This window comes from Podarcis liolepis (genome assembly GCF_965112155.1).
Source record: "Podarcis liolepis genome assembly, chromosome: 7".
Taxonomy (NCBI): domain Eukaryota; kingdom Metazoa; phylum Chordata; class Lepidosauria; order Squamata; family Lacertidae; genus Podarcis; species Podarcis liolepis.
In genome coordinates this window covers 9,646,040-9,673,935 of record NC_139561.1, presented here as the reverse complement: position 1 = coordinate 9,673,935, position 27,896 = coordinate 9,646,040, and the positions used below count along the sequence as shown (strand labels likewise).

At 45.2% G+C, this 27,896-nt stretch overlaps 1 protein-coding gene across 3 annotated transcripts; it reads right to left on the bottom strand.

Annotated features, from left to right (window-relative positions):
• Positions 1-744: 744 nt before the first annotated feature.
• On the bottom strand, positions 745-27,896 carry TRAFD1 (TRAF-type zinc finger domain containing 1). 3 transcript variants are annotated; one of them, XM_083511421.1, is made up of 13 exons: positions 23,322-27,896; positions 12,741-12,978; positions 12,068-12,136; positions 10,980-11,115; positions 10,839-10,892; positions 9,514-9,919; positions 8,237-8,494; positions 7,194-7,261; positions 5,933-6,154; positions 5,687-5,819; positions 3,650-3,959; positions 2,998-3,055; positions 745-1,558 (listed from the first exon to the last, which is right to left on the bottom strand). In XM_083511421.1, the coding sequence occupies exons 3-13, from the start codon at positions 12,115-12,117 to the stop codon at positions 1,511-1,513; spliced, it is 1,743 nt and encodes a 580-aa protein (XP_083367547.1). In that variant the 5' UTR covers positions 12,118-12,136; positions 12,741-12,978; positions 23,322-27,896; the 3' UTR covers positions 745-1,510. The 3 variants fall into 3 exon arrangements, with proteins under 3 accessions (XP_083367547.1, XP_083367546.1, XP_083367545.1); XM_083511420.1 differs by having other exon boundaries at positions 12,741-12,808; positions 25,942-26,134; XM_083511419.1 differs by having other exon boundaries at positions 12,741-12,808; positions 25,349-26,133.

The window sequence follows — 27,896 nt, the reverse complement described above, 5'->3', positions numbered from 1 at the left end:
AACCTGAAGCACCACTTTAGCTAATGGGGCCTCCCACTGCCCCACAATTTCTGTTCTCATCCTGAAGCAAAGTTCTTATCCCGAAGTAATATTTCTGAGTTAGCGGAGTCTGTAACCTGAAGCGTCTGTAACCCGAGGTACCACTGTATTTTGTTGGAAGCCAACCAGAGTGGCTGGGAAACCCATTTATTATTATTATAGCACAGGAGAGGTGAGCACAAGTAGCCCTGGCACAGCATGACCCTTCCTGCAATGTGGCTGGATGTATGTGCAGGGGGAGAGGCGGCCGTCGTCCCGACACACACACACACTTTTTAATATTTTTTGCCAAGTGTATAAATCTGAATGCTCACAAGTTCGATGTGCGCAAGTTGTGGGCTTACTGTAAAAAGAACAGTGGTGATTTTTCCTTCCCAAACTTCCGAGTTTTCAAGTGCACAATGTTAAGGAGCTCAGCCCACCATTTCAAGGGTGCCTGTTAAATGAAGTAACTCGGGCAGAGACCATACGCCCCTTTGGAGGGCAAGTGATGGAGCAGTGGGTCACATGAGGACACAGCAGTGACTGCTGCAGCTTGAGAAACTGCTCCTCTGGTTTATATTTTCATATGTGGCATCTAACAAAATGGTACCGGGGGCAGGGATTGGTTTTGAGTTCAAATCTCAATCTATTCAGTATATTTTGAAGCAGATTTAAAATGGGTGGAGGATGACAAAAGCTCTGCTACTGCACAGGACGCAAGAATGACGAGATACAAAGTTTATTACAAGAAATTTGAGACAGTCTCCAGTATAGCAGAATAATCAGCATAAAGAGAATGAACAGAAGCCTGTCTTGGTTTTGTTGTTGTTGTTTTTACAGAAATGAAACTGGGCACTTCTGGTATTAAAGATAGGCTATATATACACACACACAGTGGCAGAATAATGAAATGTTATGGCTTTTCCCTGTGTTTCTTCTTCCTCCCATTTGGTTACACACTCCTGACTGGGGAAATAGATTGACAAGTACAGGTTAAGAAGCCCAATAAGTTGAGCTTAAGCCAAAGCAGCAACCAACCCAGGCTTCCTCACAAGGCCTTGCCTGGTAGCTGCTAGGCCAGCCACAAGTCTAAAACACACAATCCCATGTGTCATTAACGGCGCTGCACGTGGACAACGCCTCAAGGCTGAGCATTTCAAGCAGAACTTCTACGATACTCTCAGCTCAGTTTTGACTATAGGACACATTTGAATCTGATCCCTCCCCCCCTACAGACACACACCCTGGCCCTTACCTCAGAGCACAAGGACATTGCACATTTTTAAAAAGCAGCCCTAAATCAGGAGAGAAGGGTTCCTGCCACCACTTCTCTGGCCTGCAGCTGTGGTATGATCACCCACCTCCCTATCCCTCTCCCCACCCCCCCGCTGCTAAATCAGTGTCACACTGAAACCAGCCCTACTGCAGCCAGACCTTATGAGGGAACAGAAGCAAAGGCAAACCCACTTGCCCTGGGAAGGCCCTTTCCCTATTGCTCTTTGTCCGGGTAGTCCGATTCAGCTTGCCACGGTTTCACCTGCAAAAGAGAATGGCAGGAATTGTAGGAGGGCAGTATCTGGGCAGCAAAGAGGAGACAGAACAATCTGCAATCAACTAGAATTTTTCTCCTCATTCAGAAGTTCTGTAGCATTGTTTTGTCAGAACTACAGCTCAAACTTCAAAGCACAGCCATGTCCTGGTTCTATGGGAGTCCAGAAAAATCATACAGAAAGTAAGGTACGATGGCACAGATCACAACTTGCATTTTAAAAATGAGCAAGCTATTGACCCTCATAGTTGCAAAGGTATGATTGAGAGCAAAGGTCCAAGTGTTGGAAAGACCACAGAAGCCAGATGGTTGAAGGACAAGATAGATAGCTTCAGTGCCCCCTTCAAGACTTCGAGAGGCAGAATACGTGGCTGCAGACTTTGACAGAAAAAGCTTTAACACACTAAGAGGGCGTTTTCATTCCTTTTTGCTTAAGAGAGGCACTCTTCCCATTCACACAGCAAGGAATGCCTCTAAAATGGCACACAGCATTCAAAAATATAACATCTGAAACAAAGTATGCTTTTTCTTGTCCTACTTGTACAGTGGTACCTCGGGTTAAGTACTTAATTCGTTCCAGAGGTCCGTTCTTAACCTGAAACTCTTAGCCTGAAGCACCACTTTAGCTAATGGGGCCTCCTGCTGCTGCCACGCTGCTGGAGCACGATTTCTGTTCTCATCCTGAAGCAAAGTTCTTAACCTGAGGTACTATTTCTGGGTTAGCGGAGTCTGTAAACTGAAGCGTATGTAACCCGAGGTACCACTGTATGTGCATTTATGTAGAAACAAGCAATTGGTTTTAACTAATTTGATCAACTAGGACTGCAATGATACGGCCCCTAGGATATGTTGGGTCTTCTTCAATGATGTTGAATCTCTCCTCTCAGCCCCTGTTGTTGTTGTTTAGTTGTGTCTGACTCTTCGTGACCCCATGGACCAGAGCACGCCAGGCACTCCTGTCTTCCACTGCCTCCCGCAGTTTGGTCAGTCCCTGCAGAAACCCCTAACTCTTTCAACTGGTCTCAGAACTGATGCAGACAGGACCAAGGAGAAGGACAACTAGGAAAGAGCTTGGATCCAAAGCTAACTCAATAGCCCAACACACTCCCAACCCTGGCAGAGATTTAGAGCAGCTCAGGAGGCGGCCTCCATCTCTCCCTCTGATTTCCCTCCCATAATTATCAATGGGAGGGAAATGGCAACAAATTTTCTGCCCTGTTGATGAGAGGCCAACAGGGGCCTTTGGGACGAGGCAGTTGAAGTACCTCTGGTTTTTGCTTCCACCTTAGGAATGCAACCTATGATTTATTTGGGGTTGGGGTGACAGCCCTAAAAATGTATGTGCGTCAGCGCAGGAGTTTTGATTATTTGAACTCGCAGAGAACCATGAGCCTGAAGAGAGAACTGGAGCCTGCCACAGTTCTTACCTTGGTGTTGTTGTAATGGGAAGGGCTAGCAGGACTCCTGACACCTTCTCTTCTCAAGCTGTGGGAGCAAGGGGGGAGAGAGAAAGAGGTAAGGCAACATTTGCCATTGGAATCTAAAACTTCCTTCACTTCAACATTATTAAGCAACTTTCTTAAAAGGTTTCTAACATGACTTTCAGGACTCAACCCTCCCAAGGGTAGTTCAAGATTTGTTTTAGGATTTTGTAACAAAACAAAACTACCAATCTACCAAACAGTCCTTGAATTAATGGTCAAGAGCAGCACATCGATGAAGTGCAGACTGTAACAAGAAAGTCTTTAATAAGAAACAGCATCCTCTTTAAGAGATCACAGAGGAGCTGCTACTGCCTCCAGTCAAAAACCACCTGAGCAAAAGTCCCCACAAAGTATTTTCAGAGGAAGCCCAGGATGCTGCACAAAAGTTAGAGCACAGCTCCCCTCAAGACCAGTTAGTGGGGAACAGGCAGGACTCAGACACCACTACTTCCACATAGTCCTGCCAATGGGAGATTCACACCAGGAAGTTCTGTCCTACAGAGAATTTGGTTATGCCATTAACGTACAGGCAAGAAACAGATTTGTAGCTTGATAACAAGATAGACAGCCCCTTCCTCAAGCAACCAGCATCTACCTGGGCCGAGCTGGAACTGTGAAAGGGAAGCTGGGCACATAGCCACTAGGAGAGACAGTGAAGGGACAGCGCCTGGTGGGGAGGGCGGCAGCTGCATGGTCACTCAGCACTCTTCCACGACCACCACCAATACCCAGCTCCTTGGGTTTGCCTCGTTCTGAAGGCCCAAGATTGTCGTCTCTCGTGTTGTTGGGAGGGGCCTGCTGAATGTGTCTGGCAGCCACCAGGTTGTTGCGGGAGGGATTCCCTCTGATGGGGTGGGGAGGCTTCTGCTGCCTGAACTCCTCAAGGTACTGAGGTGAGATTTCCCCTGAAGCAGGAAAAAAAGAAAGTGAGGAACTGCGCTGGAGAGAAATGGCCAGAGATATGGAGCAGGCTGGATCTGGCCCCAAGAGATGACCTGAACTAGCTGCACAGGCTGGGTGATGTTAAAACTGCCCCAGGCACTACAGCCAACAAACAGTTCACCTTCAAAGAGGATGAACAGCAACACTGTCCAGCCACTGAGAATTTTATTTAGAAAGAATTATAAAGCACTTAATTGAAGAGTCATCTAGGTGGTGCATAATTAAAAACAAAAACAAATCCACAGAAGCTTTTGAAAAACTTACATAAAACAATAAAGTAAAACAGATTTTTTTTAAAAAACAGTAAAATTTTAAAAACAAATCTATGTAACAAAATCATATGTTTGGGTAGACTTGCTGAAATAAATGCTTTTAGCAGGCATCCAAAACAATACAGTGAGGGCAGCTGCCTAATATCAATTAGGCAGGATGTTCCAAAGCACAGGTGTTGCCACGCTATACAAGATCAACTCCCTGAAAATTTAATCCTCTGGGCTTTAATCCAAAGGGTTGCATGTCCATTGGCTGCAAGTAATAGAGATACACCAAGCACCACAATAAGCAGGAATGGAAACAATCCTGCATATTACTCTACCGCAGTGCAATGAAACGGCAAGTCTCTGCAAATGAGGTGCACAGATGCAAACGTGAGTCAGATCATCTCCCATTTCCAGAACTGTCCTGCTGTGGGCAGCAAAGCATGCTCTCCTCCTCTGCTCTCCTGAGCTCTTTTTTTTATAAGATATTTATTAAGATTTTCAAAATATTACAAAATAAAAATAGAAAAAAGAAGAATACAAAATAAAAGTAATTAAAAACAACTCAATCTTTCCATTACTTATTTTTCATTAGCTTGTTTCCCGGACCTCCTCACGCCTCCCTTTTTTGTATTCCAATTCAGTTTGTTGGTTCAGCAAATCCCCCCCCCCTTTGTTTATCCCAATCTTTAATCTTAAAATATTGTAACATTAAATCTTTACCTATTAGTAATCCATTTTTCATATTCCCTTATAGTATTGTAGCTAAAAACCATTTAGTTTCTATCCAACATCATTCTAACATTCATTAATTTTACAATATTTCTGTAAGTAGTCTTTAAATTTCTTCCAATCTTCTTCCACCGACTCTTCTCCCTGGTCTCGGATTCTGCCAGTCATTTCCGCCAGTTCAATATAGTCTATCACCTTCATCTGCCATTCTTCCAGAGTGGGTAGATCTTGTGTCTTCCAATACTTTGCAATGAGTATTCTTGCTGCTGTTGTGGCATACATAAAAAAAGTTCTATCCTTCTTAGGCACCAATTGGCCGACTATGCCCAGGAGAAAGGCCTCTGGTTTCTTCAAGAAGGTATATTTAAATACTTTTTTCAATTCATTATAGATCATCTCCCAGAAAGCCTTAATCCTTGGGCACGTCCACCAAAGGTGAAAGAATGTACCTTCAGTTTCTTTACATTTCCAACATTTATTATCGGGCAAATGATAAGATTTTTGCAAGCTTGACTGGGGTCATGTACCACCTGTATACCATTGTCATAATATTCTCTCTTAAGGCATTACATGCCGTAAACGTCATACCTGTGGTCCATAACTGTTCCCAGTCAGCCATCATTATATTATGTCCAACATCTTGTGCCCTGCTCTCCTGAGCTCTCAACCTGAGAACCTGCTTGGCTTGCCAATGACAATACCTTGATGCCGGATCCGTCTTCTAGGCAGATCTGGCGAGCTTCTTCTCTCCAAGTTATCCACAGCCGGAGTCCCTTGCTGTGATGGGGCTCTTCCTATTGAGGGGGCAGTGGCTGGGCGCAGGTCACACTGGTCCTGGATCAATAAACAAAGCCGGTTATTTGGGGGCCCTTCCCAAAGGAGGAGTGAGTTGGCTTGCCTGCAGCGCACACGCCACAAGGGACAAACTCAAGGCAAGCTCTCTGTACCTGGTGATGGAAGAGGATCTCTTCTTCCAGCTGGACGCCACAGAATTCACAAGGGAGCATGAGGCTGCTGGAGGAGTCATGCTGCAGAGGGACGGTTTCCCTGCTGCCAGCAGACTGACTGCTCTGCAGCTGTTCCCAGAGATCCTGAAGACGGTCAGCCTGAGGGACAAAAGAGCTTCTCTTGCTGAAGGATGCCAAAGCGCTGACAGGACTGCAGCCAGTCTGTTATATAGAAAATGGAAAGGGGGGGGGGGGAGACTTACATTACTTTCCTTCTTCTAGAGATCCCCACAACACAAGGCAAGCAAGCATATCAGACACAGCCAGCAAAGCTATAAGAGGACAGGTGACTCCCAGGAACAGACACTGCTTTTCAGTTACTATCAGAAATACCTGCTTTTAAAGATGAGATTATACACACCCCTTTTGCTTCCAACCATAACAAGAGATTGCTGTTTCAATTTTGCATCATCACCTACTAATCTAGATAATTTGGGGAGAAAGCCTCACAGAATGCTTTTTTGAAAGTCTCAGATTTGTTTCATGACAGTGTCTCTTAAGGTGATAATTCAGACACTTCAGTTGACAACTAAAAACACAGTCATTATAAGTATAATACAATGCTTTATATTTTGAAAAGAGGTTTGTCTGTTCTCTATGTGTTAGGACGCTTCTTGCAATATTGTCACCTACATTTTCAACCCTATATGATTGAGAGGAGAAGGAGAGACTGCATCTCTTCCCTAAACCACACTGTAGGAGGGTTTAATCCTGCTGGGTGCTACTTTGCCAGTATGTTCCCTGCAGCCAGAAAACTGTACCCTTTGTGGACAACTGTTGGTATCCAAACATAGACCAAAATCTGGTCCTCAAGCTCAGGAATCATTGTGCCAAAATGGGCAACAGTATCTTCAGAGTTGTCCAAATCAGGGCAGCTTGGAATGGTTCAGTCCACCAACTGGATTTAAAATGGTGTCCAACAGTATCCAAACACAAGACAAAAACTGGCTCCTCCATCTTGTGAACCGTTGCACCAATGCTATCACAAGAGGCATCTGAACACAGGGGGAACAGATAGACGAACCTCTTTCCAAACCAGATAGTAGAGGACAGCTATAGCTTTGGCCCAGTTGTCATGAACTACCCAACTTTGCCTCCAGTGCACTGGGGAAGCCATAAGAAAGGACCACCTGCCCCATCTGAATATCTGCCAATTTCGCCCTTCTAACAGCATGAAAGAAATATGTGATGTATACAAAACCTGATGAAGGATTAGATCTTCCTCAGGGAACAGCTTCTCACAAAACTCACAAGGCAGCAGTGTTTCAGCTGCAAAGCAAGGAAGGACAAGGTTATATAACTCATCTAGCTGCCTCCTCTTTGGAATTTCTATCAGTCACACTCCTGTGCAAGGCACTGTACAAACACAACCCTCTGTCAAACAACAGAGGCGGCAGGTGACTGTTCCTCCCATTTTATAAAGCCCACTGGCTGATAATGAGTTACCTTGAGTCAGCCTGCAAATCTGTAGCCGAGAATAGACCTCAGCCCAGCTCTACAGAGCTAAAGTCCAAACATTTAGCCACATTAGTAAATTAACTCTCTGATGCAAAAAGTTTACTTCAGGGCACTTCAATAAAAAAGAAGGAAGGATCAGAATACTCAGAGCATTCTTCAGGTTGGGGGATTTCACAAGATTTCAAACTCAAGCTCCCTCTGTTCGAGGTCAAGAAGTTCCATCTCATTCCAGAAAAAAAGTGATTCTCAGTACTTCTCCACTCATTCCATTCTCCACTCCCACCCCCATCACTTAAGGCCCTATTTTCATTATCTGTGCAGAAATCAAGAGATTTCTCACACAGCAATTTCCACAATGCTTAAGATTGGGCAAGTTGTTAAAAAAAATCTCAACTTGAAGTCCTACCAGCACCTCTACAAAATCAATTTTTTAATAAATAAATATGCATTCCGTTTTTCAAGGCAAGTTTGAGAGCAGTTTACAACCACATCAGCACACAACAACTACTTTTTTGGGGGGCGAAATGCTATATAAAAATATATATTACAAGCAGCACTAAAAGACAAAATGACGTCAACAAAACACAGGCAATCTCGCCTCTCCCTTCTGGAACAGAGATCTCCTGTGCCCTCGGGTCCTCCCCTTCCAACCATGGCAGCACTTTTGCACCCCTCACAGAAGCCAAAGCCTTTACAACATTCTCCTAATGGTTTTGGCCTGCAACCATTTCATGACATCACAGCACCTCAACAAATGACTCTGAGCAACAGCAAATGTTTACTTACCTTTGGGCCTGTTTAAAGCATTATTAGCAGGTGCCAGCAAACCCTGAGAGAAGATATTGGGGTCATCTGCATCAACAAAGTCCTCGGCTGCTTTAGCTCTGGCGGGGCAGATATTTTTCCAGAGATCCCTCCGGATCTGTGTGCCACTGTGCTCATGAGAGCTGTTTTCCTGCTGCAAGCTAAGAGCCAGCAGGTAATCCAGGTTGCAATCTGGCTCTCCACCGAAAGGCAAGGGGGCTGTCATCTTTTCCAGGTGGACTTCATGGGACAAAATATAACCAAATGTTAGAAACAAAGGCAGACCATCATCATGATCGTTGTCTGACCTTCCATTTGTAAAAAGAAGATCAGCACAACATACCCAAAGATGGGCTTACATTTTGCAGAACATGCAAAAAGGTTGCTGGAAATTGTATTTCAGGAAAGCAAGGCAGAGAAGGAGAGCCAATACCCCCTGAAGACAGGACTTCCGGGGTGGCGCCATCGGTAATGGCAGACTCCCTCTGATCCGGAGGGACTGGCTCTACGGAAATTGGGTCTGTTCCGCTACGGCGAAGCGGGGACCCTTTAAAAAATCACAGGCGGGTGAAGCCTGTGACCGTGGGACTCGGCAGGCACCTTTCGCATTTCCCCAATTTGTAAAGGAACCCAATTACGGGTTCCGGAGCGAAGCGGGGCAAGCGGCGCAGTGCTGAGAGTCAGCTGCTTCTTCCGTGGAGCGAAGCCGCACAGCCGTTACCGGAGAGCGCTACCTTTTTCCTGTGACAATCTGGTTTTTTTTGTTGTTGTTTTTTCCCTAGCTCATCCTCTGGGTTCTCCCTGCATACCACATCCCCTCTGCACTCTCCTGGAGTCGTCCCTGGCTGGAATGTGTACTTGAACTATGATGAAGCTACACAACAGAGTCTCTGCTCCAGAGGGCTGAAGTCATTACACCTCAGAACTGCCAGCATGGCCAACTTTTCTCCCTCCTAGCTGCCAGGAAACAGCAGCAGGATATTCCAGCAGTAATAAAATGACTGCTGGTTGAATTTAAACTGTCCCAAGATCCATCCACCAACTGCCCATGTAAACATACCCAGAAAGGATAAAATTTAGGACACAGCATGAAAGCATGAAAATTTGGGAAGGGTTTTTGCCACTGGGAAGAGGGGCACAAAAAGGTTAGATTCAATTAACCGAGAATGCACTCATGAACACTAACGTGTGAGGGAGAGAGGGGGCACATTGTAAAATGCCAAGTATTCTTTTTAAAAGTGATCATTTGCTGCCATTACCTTGATTCTGATCCGGCTGCGACAGAGCAACGTTCCTTCTGTTGCGCTCACTTGGCAGCTGGTCACCCGAGAGACAGTTATAAAGCCTACTTTCAGGAAACCGGCTCAACCTTGGCAGGGATCGTGCAGAGTTGTCTTGATGGAGGACATTCCTGACTGTCTGAACGCTATGCAAAACTGGTTCGGAGTTCAAGCAGGGCCGGGCTTGGCTGACTCTTGCTTCCTCAGCCTCCCTCTTGCAGTCCTCAGGGTGCTCCTTCAGATCTCGGAGCAGAATGTTGCGGCTGCACCTGGTGCATCGCTCAGTTCGAGCGCCACAGTAGTCCTCATGGTCCTGGAGTTTGTTGAATGCAAGCTCAATATCACAGTGCTGGCAGGCCATGGGGCGCAAGGGACACTCTGCAGCCTATGGTAAGACAGCAAGGAAATTGTGCATAAGGTCATCGTCTGAGCAACGTCTTTGCATTTGTCTGGCCATCAGCCTCAGCCAGCACAGGCCCAAGGAATGAACACAGAGCTTTAACATCCTGAAGCCAGCTCGCCTGCACAATTAGGATGGTGTAAAGGAACTGCATTTGCTGTTGTGAATACCAGCATCAGTTTATCAAGGGCACTGAATCAGACTTGCAAGGGGCCAGTGACCATTAGGGTGAACGCATGGCAAAATAAATCCCAAGAGCGAGCTGCAATCTCACTCCTTGGCTGTAGTACGCCACACCAGTGTAGTCACACAATCCACAACACATGGCTGCTTTGCAACCTCCATTTTAGAAATGGATTTTTAATATAGAGTTAGGTGGGGCCAGTGCTTTTTTCTGGGGGGACGGCAGGGGTACACATACCCCTAAACATTTTGTGAATCTTTGTACTTTTGTCCATTTACTGTATTTATTTTTCCCAATTGGAGCTATAAAATGGTGATTTTCTTGAGTCAAAATGAGAGTACCCCTAAACATTTCTTTTTAGAGAAAAAAGCACTAGGTGGGGCCATAGTGCAGGTTGGTAAAAATGCCAACCCAGAGAAGCAGCCCTTAATAGGCACATAAGAAGCTCCCTTACACCAGCAGCTAGCCCTGAAGCCCATCTATGGTCCCCTCTCCTCTGTAGGGAAGAGCGTGGATCCTGCACTATGCCACCAACTCTCTTCCTGTTTACAAAAAGCTCCCCTGCTTGTGATCGTTGCTCTCCACAAAGAACCATGTGCAAGTGCCCTAAAAAAAATCTTAATAGCCTGAAGGCTCACATACATAATCCACTCCTTGTAGTTTTTGTTAGTCCCACCCTGCATCATCAGGTAAAGATGAGTCAATGATATGCTTACTGACCACATGCTCCTGCAAAAGACCACTGTCCATCTTCATGCTGCACTTACAGACAACCTGAGATTGAAAAACAAACCAGCGTGTGATTAAACCTGCCTACCAGGGAGAAGTTGTTTATAAAGAGGGAAAGGGGCTGCTTGTCACCTGCGTGTGCTCCAGCTCCTGGTGGCTCCTCATTTCCGATTTTGGGAAAGACTCCTTGCAGATATGACATACCCCTATGTTTCGACTGCAATGGATCTCATGGATGGTGAAGTTTGCCGCGGGAATGTCTTTTTTGCTAGAAACAAAACGGACAAGGTGCAAAAGATAACAGGAACTTGCGGTTTAGAACATTGATTTGGAGTAGAGCTGCTGGGTGAGGAAGGCGCAAAAGAAATGATTTTTTAAAAGAAAGCTAACCCAAGCAAACCCTGCAAGGTCAACCAGTATTACTTCGTATTGCCATCTGCGTGGCACTGAAGCTGCAGCCACAGTCCACAGAGAGAGCATATGGCAGTAAGGGATTTTGCAGTCCTCAGCTCAGTCTTTTGGGCACTATTCAATTCATTCCCCCTTCCATGGACCAGCAGGGATGTTCTCTCAGGAGACAAAGCTCACATCTCCAGAGAGTGAAGGAGAGAAAAGCCACAATTACACACCAGCTCCTGAGTCAGCTGCACTAATCCCATCCTCCACCATAACCAGTCTCTCCGCCGCCCCCGCCCCCATCCGCACTCACACAACCATAAGCCAGGATTTCTGGCTTCTTGTGGTTTACCATGAAGGAGCAGCATGTGTATGCATACTGTACAATCACTCCAGTTAGTGCAAGTATGAAAATAAGAAAGCCATGATTTGTTGTTATTTCCAAACCAGGGATCAGTTTGTTTCTCCCTAGCCAGCTACAATCCATAAACCAATATGAATATTTGCTTAAGATGGGCTAGCAATTGTTGCTTGTTGAGAAGAAACAAACAACAACCCCAGATTGGGACACAATAATTCTTAAATTATTTTTGCTGCTGAAAATTTTCCATTTCACATGTTCATTAGCAGCAGTGAATGGATGCCAATTGCAAATAAATATTAAGCAAGGATGACAACTTCCAAGTTCTTAGCTTTGTTTACTAAAACAAGTAAAGTAAACATGGTAAATTAGAGCAATGGTTCTGAAACAGAGCTAATCAGCCAACCCAATTGCATACACACAGAATTGGCAGTTACTGAAACAAACAAGTTTCCTTTCTTACCAATTGTTGCAGAGTTGGGTTTCACTTTCCTGTTCCACCACGGCAGCCATCGCCCTGCTGTTCAAGGAACTAAGGAGGGGAGAAAAAAGGGCACGATCTTTTTGTTTCCCAAACATGCTTACTCATTCCCTTCCTACTCAGAATCGCTTTCACAGAGGGCTTCCCTAGTGCTTATCAGCAGGATCCCCTCTTGTCCCTAGAGTTTAAGCAGCCGTCAAACAGCCCTTTTGACAGCATAATTGCCCTGAAACCAATTTCATCTCATTGAAGCCCACAAGCTTAAAGGAAACACACACAAGCTGTGAGTCTCATCACTGCTTGCCAATTTATGCTTTCACACAGACTTGGAAGGAAAGCGGCAACATTTCTTTTTTTTGAAATAGCACAAACATTGACAAAGCCATCGTTCTTTTCCATAGACTCAACATAGTCCTGCATGGACCATTGTCACTGAACCTTCTAGAACTCTATGAGGTGCACGAGGAATTCTCTCACTCTCCCCTCAGCTAGGTCTCCTCCTCCATGCCTAGCCTTGTGTTTATGCTGAAGGATGCGGAGACTGTGTCATATGGCACTCTGTCCTCTTTTGTGAAATGTGAAGCACAAGATACTTCCAAAAGTAGCATGCATTTTAAAACACACCAATTTGAAAGGAAACCCTCAGGCAGCTTACCTGAGACGAGCTGACTAAAAAGAGCAGTACAGAACTCGAGTGAAGGCAACTGATCAGATCCTCAGTGACTAAAAGAAAAGGGTAGGGGAAAGTAAAATGTACTTTTGTGACACTTTCCTGTACATTTTAAAATAAATTCTTGGGAATGCAAATATTTTAAGTTAGGAGACTACAACAGACCTACCCTCAACCAGGAACCATAATCCCCATACCTACTTTCAGAGATGGGTATCTCAAACTGAGGCATCAGGCATAAGCCTGCATTTTATTAATGTTTGATCAGGACTTGTATATTAAAGAGGGCTTAGATTTTCAAAAGTAGATTTTCAAAAGTATTCATGCCAGGCAAGAAGGCTAGCTGCTTAAGAAAACACTGGCACTGTTTTCCTAGACAAGGGGCCCCTTTTGATTGATAGCAGAAAGCAATTCTCAAAGTCGTAAAAGCTGAAATTACAGACTGAGTAATGACACTGACCCTACATGTTACAGAAGATAACAAAGGCAGAGATAAATATAATTAGGAATGGGCAAATAGTAAAATGATACCATGGGCCTCTTTTAAACCTTGAGCTGTATTTTCTAAGGCCAGAGGCAAATGGGAGAAAAAGCATCTAGCTGGGAAGTCTTTTTAAAGCTGTTTCTTCCTTAAACAGATAATGGGAAAAGCAGCTTGCTGAAGGGGGGGGATGTAAACTGAAGAGCCTTCTTCTGAAACTGTTTTAAACTGAGTTCTTTTTTTTCTTTCTCTCTCTACTTTAAAAAGGCCTTATTCCTTTTAAAAGGTTACCTATGATAATGTATGAAATATATTAGCTTAAATATATTGGCTTAAATGTAATTATGCAAAGGATTTAACAAATGCTAGAAGAGTTGTATTTATCCTGGAATTAAGTCAGCCACCAGTCCAGCCCCCTGCCAGACAAGAAGACGCCATCAAATGCTGTCCTGATATATTAGCTGTCAGACATTTGTTTAGAAACCTTCAAATGAAGGATATCTTTCAATGTTGATGTGAAACTCAAGATCCTTGACATATGTTTAAGATAAAAATTTAAGATTAACCATTTGTTTTAGAAGGCAATAGGGCAGGGAGGGCAAGAGGTGAGCTGGTAATTAAGATTCCTTGTTGAGACACATGTAAGATATATTACTACTTATTTGTCATTTATAGATGTAACAATATATAGCTGTTTGTGTTCCTTATAAGGACAGAAGGATATGGGTGTATCTTTTTGTGATTGGTTATAGCAATCAGCCAATAGGAAATCCAACCAGGCTGATTGGACAGAGGCAGCCCAAGGAGGAGCAAAGGGGGCTGGATTAAGGGAATATAAGTGCTGGCCATAATGGCAGGAGGCCAGGCCAGAGCTTGGTAACCATATACCACTGTGCCTCTCATTTATTTGTCTGACAAATAAATAATTATTTTAAATTCTCTATTGCTGCGTTGAATATTTCATTCCAGCTAAGCGTTAACCACAAGCAGGGTGCTACATTTTATGGTGCCCTGTGACTCGGATAAGTGGTCTGCTGGAACGCAGCCCCTTCGCTCTACTGAGCAGGGTACAAGAGAGAGGATCTCTAAACTGCTTACCCAAGCGCGCACTGGTAAATTTTTCCAGGGGGAACGCAGAAGTCTCGTCTGTCTGATACCCTGCTCACTGGCGGCGACGGACCGGGGGGAAACGGAACCAACCAGGGGTAAGTGCACAAAGGGATTTTTGGCCCTCCAATTAATTGGGAGGAAGAGAAGTCTTGATCAAACTTCTGCGTCTCAGTAAGTGGGAACTGAGTACGCTAGGTGGTTGGATATATCAGATGGTGGTCTGGTGGGGGAAAAGGGAAAGTTGGGAGGTAGAGTGTGTGGTGAAGTATCTAGCGCATTGTATGTGTGAGAAAGTACAGAGCAATCTGTAGCTGACCTGAGTGTGGAGTGGGTAGTACTTCGGTTCCCAGTGAGGCGACTCCATCTGGGCAAGGAAACCCACGAAGCGTGTGTGTGAGTGACTGAGTGGATACTTCACAGGGCCATACAATGGGAGTTGGGGGTTCAAAAGGGGAAAATACACCTCTTGAATGTATGTTAAATAATTTTAAGAAAGCCTTCTCAGGGGCGTATGGAGTCAAAATGACGCCAGAGCGCCTGAGAACGTTATGTGAATTAGAGTGGCCGAAGCAAAATACTGAATGGCCATCTCAAGGAACCTTTGATATAAATTTAGTAAGCAAACTTTGGTCCAACATCGCCAAAGAAATTGGAGGGTGCCCAGAACAATTTTCATATATAGATTCCTGGCTGAGCACATTAAATAAAAATCCTCCATGGATAAGGGAATGCAAAGTCCAACGATGCAAATTATTGGCTGTAAAAGCCGAAGCTAGAAAAGGAATCTTGCCAAATAAACTCAAACCCATTTTTGAGGGACCAGAGGAAGAGCTGCTTCCACCTCCACCTTATGCTCCACATCGAAGGGAGCCTAATCCAAACCCTCCACCAGTTGTAACCCCAAGGCAAGAAAGTGGAATGAATAATGGGGCTGGAGTCACAGAACTTGATTCCTTGATAGATTATGATAAATATCTTCAGGAGGCATTGGAGGCCTATAATAAAGCCCAAGCAGAAGTGGTTATTCCATCTGTGAGTCCCAGTAGAACTCCATCTACAGTCTCTTTTAGTGAAACAACTGATTGCCTACCCCAAACCCCTGTACATCCAAATCCTAGAGAATTATTACAGAAGTTACAGGGAGACCTTAATCGGTCAGCAAGCAATACAGCCAGGCGTATAAGGCTGCTAAAAGAACGCCTTGGGACAAATACCATCCCCTATGATTTGAGGCCCTTAGAGCAAAGCGAAGAGAAAGATCACGTAGTAGCCCCTCTCAGAAGAGTATTTGATGCACTTGAGGAGCCTGTGCTGGTTAACGGGCTACCTGGACCAAGGCCACCTCGAACTTCGACCCTGCAATATATTCCATTCACGACTACAGATCTGATGAATTGGAAAACACACACCCCATCTTTCGCAGAAAAACCTCAGGCTATGATGGACTTGGTGACTTCAATAATAAATACTCATAGTCCTACTTGGACAGATTGCCGCCAGCTCCTGAATACTCTGTTCACCACTGAGGAAAGGAGAGACATAATTGAAAAGGCACAGATATATTTGCGTGAGCAGGCCAGAGTGGGAAATATTTTTAATATTGACCGTCATCTCCAAGACAACTTTCCCTTGGAAGATCCTAATTGGGATCCAAACAATGTAATTCACCTGGCCAGGCTTACCACCTATCGCCAGACGCTTGTGCAAGGTATCCGCAGGGCATGCCAGAAGCCCACTAACATGTCTAAAGTCTCAGAAGTAGAACAGAAACCAAATGAGAGTCCAGGAGACTTTTTAGAGAGGCTGCAAGAAGCCTATCGTATATGGACTCCTTTTGACCCTGAAGCCCCTGAAAACAGCAGAATGATTACTGCTACATTTGTGGCCCAGTGCGCTTCTGACATTCGTAAGAAAATTCAGAAATCAGAAGGATGGGAAGGGATGCTGATGAGCCAAATTATGGCCATTGCACGCCGAGTTTATCGGAATAGGGATGAGGCTGAGAAACAAGAGAAGAAGAAGTGGCAGAAGGAAAAGATGGTAATGCTAGCCACAGCAGTGAAGCAAGACTACCGCCCCTTAAATGGAGGAAGAGGGCGGGGAAGGAATCCACCACTGGGAAGGAATCAATGTGCAAATTGCAAGAAGGAGGGTCATTGGAAGCGGGAGTGTCCTGAACCCCTGAGGTTGGAAGAAGTACGCCCAGGCCCAGGCCCAGGCCCAGGCTCCGGCCCAAGAAACCAGGGACGGGGACGGGGAATGATCCGAGATGGAAGATATCAGAGACCTGGACAAGGACGGAGTAGGGACAATGTCATTGGACTGGCAGAGGAGGATTTTACCCAAGACTAGGAAAGACCGGACTCCATAAAGTTAGGCTTCCAGGAGCCCACGGTCACGATCCAATTAGGAAGCCATTTAATAGACTTTATGATTGATACTGGGGCTGAATACTCAGTACTCCCAGAACTATTGCAGAAAAAGGCATCCAAAAGTGTAGTCATTAAAAGTGCCACTGGTCAGTCAGCTAAGAGGTCTTTCCTCCAACCTTTGGAATGCCAGATTGGGGGACATCGTTTAACCCATCAGTTTTTGTATATACCTGAGTGTCCAATACCTCTCTTAGGTAGAGATATGCTGTCCAAATTGCAGGCCCAAATCACCTTCACTCCTCGAGGTCCAGAAATGAAATTGCCATCAAAGGCAGCAGGAATAATTTCCCTCTCAGTACCTAAGGAACAATCATGGCGCCTAATGTCAGCCCTGCAAGTCCAACCCACATTGGATACAGAGTTAAACAAGCTCCTCCGAACTCTACAGGTGCCACCAGGAGTATGGGCCGAAAATAGCCCACCAGGAATGGCCAAGAATATAGCTCCAATTGTAGTAACCTTAAAACCTATGGCTACCCCTGTATCTGTAAAGCAATATCCTTTACCCCGGCGAGCAGCAGAGGGCATCCAGAAACATTTGGACCGCCTATTAAAATATGGTCTGCTTAAGCCCTGCCAATCAGAGTGGAACACACCCCTTTTGCCTGTTCGAAAACCTGGGACAGATGAATACAGGCCAGTGCAGGACTTGAGGCTCGTAAACCAGGCTATCGAGACCTTGCACCCAAATGTACCAAACCCATACACCCTGCTGAGTTTGATCCCACCAGAAGCAACATTTTTTACTGTATTGGACTTGAAAGATGCATTCTTCTGTTGCCGGCTGGCACCACAGAGCCAACCTATATTTGCCTTCCAGTGGGAAGACCCTTTAACAGGAACAAAAGGCCAGCTAACTTGGACGAGATTGCCCCAGGGATTCAAAAATTCCCCAACTTTATTTGGCACTGCCTTGGCGAAGGATCTAACAAGTTACCCCTCAATACCTGGAGAAAAGGTGGTTCTGCAATATGTAGATGACCTTATACTAGCAGCAAAGGATTTTGATACCTGTAAAGAAGGTACAGAGGAACTGCTCCACTTGCTCTGGCAAGCTGGCTACCGAGTTTCCCAGAAAAAGGCACAGTTATGTTTAGAAAAGGTCAAATATTTGGGCTTTGACATCTCACACCAACAACGAGCATTGAGACCAGAGAGGAAAGAAGCTATTTGCCTTATCAAGGAACCTACCACAAGGAAACAACTCAGAGGATTCCTGGGAACAGCAGGGTTTTGTAGACTATGGATACCTGATTTCAGCAGTCTGGCCAAGCCCTTACATGAAAGCACTCGAGGTGCAGAAAAGGACCCATTCGTATGGGGACCTGAGCAGCAACAAGCCTTTTTAGTTATCAAACAACGACTTATGGAGGCCCCAGCCCTTGGACTGCCTAATTCGGAAAAACCCTTTCAGCTGTATGTACATGAACAGAATGGGATTGCAGCGGCAGTCCTGACCCAGAGATTAGGAAGTTGGAATCGTCCAGTAGCTTATTTGTCAAAACAATTGGACTCAGTAGCAAAAGGATGGCCTCCATGCCTAAGGGCAGTAGCGGCCACTGCAAGCCTTGTCAAAGAAGCTGATAAATTTACCTTCGGCCAGACGATGTATGTGAATGTACCTCATGCTGTTCTGACACTCATGGAATATAAGGGTAGTTATTGGCTAACGAACCCAAGGATGGCTAGGTACCAAGGCCTATTGTGTGAAAATCCCAGGATTCATTTACGAGTAGTGAATATGCTCAATCCAGCGACTTTGCTGCCCCTACCAGAGGTAGATGATGAAGAATCACATGATTGTCTCCAAATAATGGATGAAGTTTATTCCAGTAGACCCGATCTGAAAGATGAACCATTGAAAAATCCAGATGTTGTATATTATACTGATGGTAGCAGCTACCTGCATGAAGGTGCCAGACGAGCAGGATATGCTGTGGTCACCAATGAGGAAGTTGTGGAAGCTGAAGCTTTGCCTGCTGGCACCTCAGCACAAAAAGCTGAACTTATAGGTTTAACTAGAGCTCTGCAATTGGCAGCCGGATGTAAGGCAAACATCTATACTGATTCTAAATATGCCTTCTTAACCCTGCATGCACATGGTGCTCTATGGAAAGAAAGAGGTCTAATAGGAGCCCACGGGAAGGCCTTGAAATATGGACCTGAAGTAGAAATCCTGTTAGAAGCAGTATGGGCTCCAGAACAGATTGCTGTAATGCACTGCAAAGGTCATGGACGAGGAAGGGATCCAATAACCAGAGGAAATCATGCTGCTGACAAAGCAGCCCGAGAGGCAGCCCAAAAGCCTGTGGGAGGATTTATAGCAGCCCTCATACCAGAGGTAGTTCCAGAAGAAGTTAAACCTCACTATACCCCAGAAGAGAGGAAGTGGGCTGAACTGGAAGGAGCAGTTGTGAAGGACGGTTGGATGATCCTGCCAGACAATAGGATTTATGTACCTCATCATCTAGCAGGCACAATTGTAAGAAATTATCATGAATCTACTCACCTTGGTGGTACTGCAACCAGAGAGAGTCTCAGTCGGAAGTTGTATATTATTAACCTATCACAATTAGCAACTTGCATTTCACAGAAATGTGTTCTTTGTGCTAAAAACAATCCCAGGCAGGGACCGGTACAACCTCCTGGAATCCAACATGTGGGATATGTCCCCATGGAAAGCCTAATTGTGGACTTCACAGAGCTGGTCCCTTCTAAGGGATTCAAGTATCTCCTTGTGTTTGTAGACACTCTTACCGGATGGGTTGAAGCTTTTCCCACCCGAACTGAAAAGGCACGAGAGGTAACTAAGAGACTCCTCACTGAATTGATCCCGAGGTTTGGATTACCTAGATGCATTGGAAGTGACAATGGGCCAGCGTTCATTGATCAAGTAGTACAAGAAGTATGTCGAGTCTTACAAGTGAAATGGAGACTGCATGCAGCCTATAGGCCTCAGAGTTCAGGGAAAACTGAAAGAATGAATCGGACTCTGAAAACCCAATTGGCAAAATTAACCCAGGAAACGGGATTGGGATGGGTAGATGTGTTACCCATAACACTGTTTCGTGTTCGGTGTGCACCCACAAAAAGACTTAAGTTGTCACCTTTTGAGCTCCTGTATGGGAGACCGCCCTCCTTTGTTCAGGATATTCCAGCTGATCTTAAACAAATAGGAGACCATGTGACACAGGGACAAGTGCAATCTCTCTCCCGTGTTTTTGTTTCTCTTAACAGGTGGGTCCTCGAGCGCACGCCGTGCAGCATTGCCGAGCCGATTCATCAGTTCCAGGCTGGCGATAGCGTATGGGTGAAAGAGTGGAAACGTGATCCACTTGCACCTAAGTGGCGTGGACCTTACACCGTCTTGCTCTCTACTCCAACAGCGGTGAAGGTAGCTGAGGTGACCCCCTGGATTCATCACTCCCGTTTGAAGAAGTCCGAAGGCAGTTGGACGTGCAAAGGTGACCCCTCTAATCCTCTTAAACTGACTCTCTCCAAAAACCCCTGTATCTAGCCCTACCGGGAACGGGCTAGGTCACGGGCAACATTAGACGACCGGCCTGCTGCAGCCACAACCTGGAAGCTGGCTGACCTGCGCACGCCTGAAGCTTGAGGAGCATCTGAACCAGCGATTGTGAAAGGACAGATTCTCTTATACAATTAATTGACTGCCCACCCCCTTGTGGAACAATTATCAGAGATATTACTCATTGGGGATCCTCGGGATATATGTTTTGGTCTTGGTGGTTCCCCATTTCTGTCACTGGGGGAATTATATTGGGACTAATATTTATTTGCTATCACTATAAGGTAATCTTTTGTGGAAGGAATGCATATGCTAGACATCAACATGATTCTATTATTAATCCTGATCCCTTGGGAAGGGGAAGGGTCCTTGAATCTGGCCAAATTGACTAAATATGGATTCCACCATGACCACAATATGTGGGTAGGTTTAGCTGAAATGGTAGCCAATGTTGCAAATAGGACCAATTGCCTTGTTTGCTCTCTCGGGCCAGATGATTCAGAGGGAGGTATGCCCTTATTACCGATACCATTAGATGCCATTGGTATGGTAAGCGAAATACCACACCAGACAGAAGTACAGAATTTTCCCGGATGGAACTCAACTAAACCATTACGAGTTATACCTGTACAAGGGGAATTCTGTGTACATAAATCATCAGATGCAGCTGATTCTACCATGATAGGCTCTTCTCATTGTCACTATACTTGGGATAATATTAAGAATACCTGGGCACACGATACTACCTATCGAACTCGGGATGCCTTGCCCTGTGCACCTCCTTTTATTCATGCATGGAAAGTGGTATGGAACATAACTGTGACAGAAAAAGGCAATCTAACATACTGCACTGTGAACTCTCTACCTCTTTTGCTATTTCGCCTTCTGTACTCCACGTACCAAAGACCTCAGACACGATGGTTGTGGTGGATATGTGGAGAATGGGCATACAAGAAACTCCCCTCCAAATGGAGTGGGACTTGTTTCCTGGGATGGGTATTACCACCAATGTGGATTATGCCTACTAATTTGGCCAAGCGTACACGAAGAAACGCTGATATTTCTCATATAGCAGGAGGAAGTACCCAAAGTTGGAGCGGTACTGATGATTGGCCACCAGAGCGCATTATAGCCTATTATGATCCTGCCTCCTGGAATCCTGGTGAGCTCATACAAGGGGCACGGGATCCTATTTATAATCTAAACAGAATAATTCGATTGCAAGCAGTAGTGGAACTTGTAACCAATGCAACGGCCCGGAGTTTGAGACTTATTGCACAACAATTGGATGAAAGTAGAGCCGCCATTTTGCAGCTGAAAATGGGAATGGATTATGTACTTGCCAAGCAGGGAGGCCTATGTGGAGTCTTGAACTTGACAGGGAATGCCTGTTGCTTTAACATTTCAGATAATGGTGAGGCAATCCGTGTGTTGGCCACAAAAATGGAGAATATAGCACATGTCCCAGTACAAACATGGGAAGGATGGGATATGGGATGGCTCACCAATTGGTTACCTAATGTCACAGGACTCAAAGGGATACTATTGTCTTGCTTGTTTTTCTTGACAGTAGTGGTAATGGTTTTATGTATGATGCCATGTATCATTTCATGTTTTAGAAGTACAATTAGCAAGATGGTTTCAAATGAAACTCTACCTCATATCATGGCCCTATACAGAGCTTTACCTCAGGAATATGATGAAGGTCAAGCTATCAAGGACACTTGGGACGAAGGTCCTTGAGCTTGAAAGGGGGGAATGAGGCATCAGGCATAAGCCTGCATTTTATTAATGTTTGATCAGGACTTGTATATTAAAGAGGGCTTAGATTTTCAAAAGTAGATTTTCAAAAGTATTCATGCCAGGCAAGAAGGCTAGCTGCTTAAGAAAACACTGGCACTGTTTTCCTAGACAAGGGGCCCCTTTTGATTGATAGCAGAAAGCAATTCTCAAAGTCGTAAAAGCTGAAATTACAGACTGAGTAATGACACTGACCCTACATGTTACAGAAGATAACAAAGGCAGAGATAAATATAATTAGGAATGGGCAAATAGTAAAATGATACCATGGGCCTCTTTTAAACCTTGAGCTGTATTTTCTAAGGCCAGAGGCAAATGGGAGAAAAAGCATCTAGCTGGGAAGTCTTTTTAAAGCTGTTTCTTCCTTAAACAGATAATGGGAAAAGCAGCTTGCTGAAGGGGGGGGATGTAAACTGAAGAGCCTTCTTCTGAAACTGTTTTAAACTGAGTTCTTTTTTTTCTTTCTCTCTCTACTTTAAAAAGGCCTTATTCCTTTTAAAAGGTTACCTATGATAATGTATGAAATATATTAGCTTAAATATATTGGCTTAAATGTAATTATGCAAAGGATTTAACAAATGCTAGAAGAGTTGTATTTATCCTGGAATTAAGTCAGCCACCAGTCCAGCCCCCTGCCAGACAAGAAGACGCCATCAAATGCTGTCCTGATATATTAGCTGTCAGACATTTGTTTAGAAACCTTCAAATGAAGGATATCTTTCAATGTTGATGTGAAACTCAAGATCCTTGACATATGTTTAAGATAAAAATTTAAGATTAACCATTTGTTTTAGAAGGCAATAGGGCAGGGAGGGCAAGAGGTGAGCTGGTAATTAAGATTCCTTGTTGAGACACATGTAAGATATATTACTACTTATTTGTCATTTATAGATGTAACAATATATAGCTGTTTGTGTTCCTTATAAGGACAGAAGGATATGGGTGTATCTTTTTGTGATTGGTTATAGCAATCAGCCAATAGGAAATCCAACCAGGCTGATTGGACAGAGGCAGCCCAAGGAGGAGCAAAGGGGGCTGGATTAAGGGAATATAAGTGCTGGCCATAATGGCAGGAGGCCAGGCCAGAGCTTGGTAACCATATACCACTGTGCCTCTCATTTATTTGTCTGACAAATAAATAATTATTTTAAATTCTCTATTGCTGCGTTGAATATTTCATTCCAGCTAAGCGTTAACCACAAGCAGGGTGCTACAAAACCATTGTGAAAAGAGAGGGGATGTGTGCTCAAGGGCTAAATATGCTCAGGATCTTTGGTAGGTGTGCAATATGTACGGGTGGAATCATTATTCACCCCATGCAGCTCTTCTGCTACAGAGGATGACCAAATGTGAACCTCTCTCACAGACCCAACTTCCTCCCCAAATACATCATCGCCTGTTTGGCCACTAGCTGTCACAGGGCAGAAATCTGGCACCATCACCACCCTGTACTTACAAGAGTTGGAGGTGAGAGACCTGGACATCATGTTTGTTTCTTTGGTGGCAAGTAGTAGTAGTAGTAGTAGTAGTAGTAGTAGTAATAATAATAATAATAATAATAATAATAATAATAATAATAATAATAATAGCCTACTGCCTTGTTGTACAATACACTGAGTGCTATATAAAGGCTTAATATTTTTCATTACAGCAACACTTTACAGCAGTTAAGAGTGCTTTGCACATACTATATAGCTACAGGAGAAAGAATCTTTTCTTATCTTTTAACAACATATGGGATGCTGCCTTCCACAGTTTAATGCCGCAATCCTACACATGCTTACTAGAGAGCAACTCCCTCTGAATACAATGGGACTTCCTTCTTAGTAAATATGCTTAGGATTGTTCAGTGACAGGTCCCTAACAGAAAAAAAGCCTTAAAATAAAATTAACAAAGAATACACACCCAATTTGTGTGTGGTGAGGCGAGAAATATGAGAAACAGAAAACAATTTTTAGAAAAATCACACACAGAGTGTAGTTATCAAAACTCCCCTGCCTTAGAAAAGGGCTTCTCCCCATCACCCCTTCTAGATTAGTCTGGGGCTGGGGGAGGCAACCTTAAACTCACCCAAGTTGAAAGCAGGGCGGGTGGACATCCCCACTCCCAACATGTGCATCCCAACTCTTTTCTTCCTCCATAAAGGAGTCCCCATACACAATCCCAGCCTCAGCCAAGAAGAGCCTTATATCAGTCACTTCCTCTCAACCTAGCCTACCCCACGGGATTGTTCGGAGCATAAAGAGAACATAACCATATCTGCCTCTGAGTGGAATACAACTGAGACAAACTTACAACAGCAACACTACATGGGTGTCAAACCAAGGAGAGGGCGAGCCGGGGCAGATCGCTACCTAGGGACAAGCAGAGCACTCAGCAGCCTCTGGCGGGTCAGCAACCCCATAGCCTAGCATTCCCTCCTCATCCAGAGGTCGTATTTTTAATTTTATTATGTTGTAGTAATGGGTCGAAAACACTCTCCCCGGTTATTAGGGGCTGGAGCAAAGACTCCACCCGCTTTTTAGCCGGAGCTTGTAGCTTTCCTATGCGCAGTTGCTTTGCCAACCAGTTCTCCAATAAACAGCCTCTTGTTCTGGGCCTTCAAGGGAGAGAGAGAGGCTGTCGGTGCACTAAGCAGGAAAAGAAGAGAGACCTTGCGAGGGTCAAAGGGGGCGACCCTAAGCCCCGTCTAAAGAAGGGATGAGGGTGATTACAGATACCTATTGTATTCATAACCCGCCTTTTTCTCCAAGGAAATTAAAAGTAGTGTTGGGGGTTTTGGGGGGGGAGGGGAGGCAGAGGGATGTCCTCAAATAATGAAGGGCGGTATATTAATTTATATTAATATCTATGAAGGACGGTATATTAATGTAATAAATGAATAGAATGAAATCATCATAGAACAATGCAGAATATTTTAATTACTGCATAAAGTTTATACACCGCCTGATGGAAAGCGCTTTGCGGAAAGAACAAAATAATGGGGTTGCAGTAAAAAAAAACACACCCCACAATTAAAACATGTTATTAAAATGATATGAATATGTATAATAGCAATAGCATGGCCCGCCCTTCGTCCTTAAGGTGAAAACATTAGAGAACAAAACTGAAAGGGAGTTTGAAGCGACTCCCAAGCGGAGCATTAAGAGGGTCCTAAAACCGCACAAACACCGGCGCCCCTCCCCACATTTCCTCGCAGAGGGGCCCCGTTTCCAGCCCCGGAGGGACGCAGATACCCACCAATGCTTCCCTCACGGGCTTCGTCCGCTCCTTCCACTTCTTCTCCGCCTCAACCCGTTTCCCTCACAAAACCCAGGCAGGATCCCGAAGCCGCCTCAGCGCTTCCTAACCCGCCCTCCGGATCGCGATTGGACGGCGGCGCCTCGCCGGTTGGCCTGCTCCGAGCTCTTATTGGCCGGCGGACCTGCCAAACGGGCCCGCTTCATCCTGCCGCTCTTCCGATTGGCCCCTAAGGGTGCTCGTTTAACCGCGTGGAGCGGGGAAGCGGGTGTCCCGCCTCCCAGCTCTTCTTCTCTTTGCTCCTCCCCCTCCCCACCCTCAGTCGCCGCTCCCGGCTTCGGCCGGGTGACGTCACAGCGCGCGCCGTGCCCCTTTCCTCTCGCCCTGACTCCTGATTGGCCGGCGGCAGGGAGAGTCGCGGGAGGGGAACCCGGAGGGGAATCCCGAGGAGCCGGAGCGCAGCTACCGCCTCTCCCCGCGGAGCGGCGCCCTTTCGCAGGCGGGCTTGGAAATCGCACTCTTCGAGCAGGGCAGGATGCGGAGCAGCCGCGTGTTGGGAAGATGGTTTGCGCCTCCTCCCCTTGATTTCCTACCTGGGGAAGTGAAAGCATCTGCTCCTGTTCCTGGTTCCAGCTGCCTCTGCCCTTGACCGGGATATTCTTCTCGTTCCCACTCCCGTTCTGCTCCCGGCAGGCGCTTGATTGGCCGCTGCAAGAACAGGACGCTGGACTGGACGGGCCGCTGCTCAGACCAAACAAGGCTCTTGCGAGCTTTTCGTTTGGGCTGACTAAAGTGTGTTTTTTTTAGAAGACACAGCCTGTCTTCGCATGCAGGGAAAATCCCTAATTGACTCACTGAGGGTTTGTGAAACATCAGCTGCGTCACTTGGCTTAGTAGGCAAGTTGAAGCCGTTTCCGGGGGTGTGGATGCTGTCATAGAGTCAGAATTAGAGAGCTGGCCTGGAAGGGACCCCGAGGGTCATCTAGTCCAACCCCCTGCAATGCAGGAATCTCAATAGTTTCCCCTCCAATTAGAAACCATACCGGACCCTGCTTAGCTTTGCAAATGTGCTAGATTTATTGCTGCACCACTAGCATGCTGACAGCTTCTACTGGTGAGAGCTGAGTTCAGAATGGACAAACTACCCCAAAAGGAGCAAGTTGTGTACCCCACCAGAGGCAATACCCCTCTCTTAATACAATGCATAATGTTGTTCTTCTTCTGGTTGTTGTTTAGTCATTTAGTCGTGTCTGACTGTTCATGACCCCATGGACCAGAGCACACCAGGCACTCCTGTCTTCCACTGCCTCCCACAGTTTGGTCAAACTCATGTTGCTCAACATGAGAACACTGTCCAACCACCTCATCCCCTTCTCCTTGTGCCCTCCATCTTTCCCAGCATGAAGGTCTTTTCCAGGGAGTCTTCTCTTCTCATGAGATGGCCAAAGTATTGGAGCCTCAGCTTCAGGATCTGTCCTTCCAGTGAGCACTCAGGCCTGATTTCCTTCAGAATGGATAGGTTTGATCTTCTTGCAGTCCACGGGACTCTCAAAAGTCTCCTCCAGCACCATAATTCAAAAGCATCAATTCTTTTGTAATCAGCCTTCTTTATGGTCCAGCTCTCACTTCCATACATCACTACTGGGAAAACCATAGCTTTAACTATACGGACCTTTGTCAGCAAGGTGATATCTCTGCTTTTTAAGATGCTGCCTAGGTTTGTCATTGCTTTTCTTCCAAGAAGCAGGCGTCTTTTAATTTCATGACTGATGTCACCATCTGCAGTGATCATGGAACCGAAGAAAGTAAAATCTCTCACTGCCTCCATTTCTTCCCCTTCTATTTGCCAGGAGGTGATTCATAGTGGCCATGATCTTAGTTTTTTTGATGTTGAGCTTCAGACCATATTTTGCGCTCTCTTCTTCCACCCTCATTAAAAGGTTCTTTAATTCCTCCTCACTTTCTGCCATCAAGGTTGTGTCATCTGCATATCTGAGGTTGTTGATATTTCTTCCGGCAATCTTAATTCCGGTTTGGGATTCATCAAGCCCAGCCTTTCGCATGATGAATTCTGCATATAAGTTAAATAAGCAGGGAAACAATATACAGCCTTGTCGTTCTCCTTTCCTAATTTTGAACCAATCAGTTGTTCCATATCCAGTTCTAACTGTAGCTTCTTGTCCCACATAGAGATTTCTCAGGAGACAGATAAGGTGATCAGGCACTCCAGTTTCTTTAAGAACTTGCCATAGTTTGCTGTGGTTGACACAGTCAAAGGCTTTTGCATAGTCAATGAAGCAGAAGTAGATGTTTTTCTGGAACTTTCTAGCTTTCTCCATAATCCAGCACATGGTCTCTGGTTCCTCTGCCACTTTGAAATCCAGCTTGCACTTCTGGGAGTTCTCGATCCACATACTGCTTGAGCCTTCCTTGTAGAATTTTAAGCATAACCTTGATAGCATGTGAAATGAGTGCAATTGTGTGGTAGTTGGAGCATTCTTTGGCACTGCCCTTCTTTGGGATTGGGATGTAGACTGATCTTCTCCAA

Excerpts from the sequence above, each read along its gene's own strand:
- TRAFD1 (XM_083511421.1), bottom strand. The coding sequence starts at position 12,117 with ATGGCTGCCGTGGTGGAACAGGAAAGTGAAACCCAACTCTGCAACAAT. Across the intron at positions 6,155-7,193 it reads AAGATCTAATCCTTCATCAG|ACTGGCTGCAGTCCTGTCAG; the intron begins GTTTTGTATACA and ends TCTATATAACAG. Across the intron at positions 3,960-5,686 it reads AAGACGGATCCGGCATCAAG|GGGAAATCTCACCTCAGTAC; the intron begins GTATTGTCATTG and ends TTCCTGCTTCAG.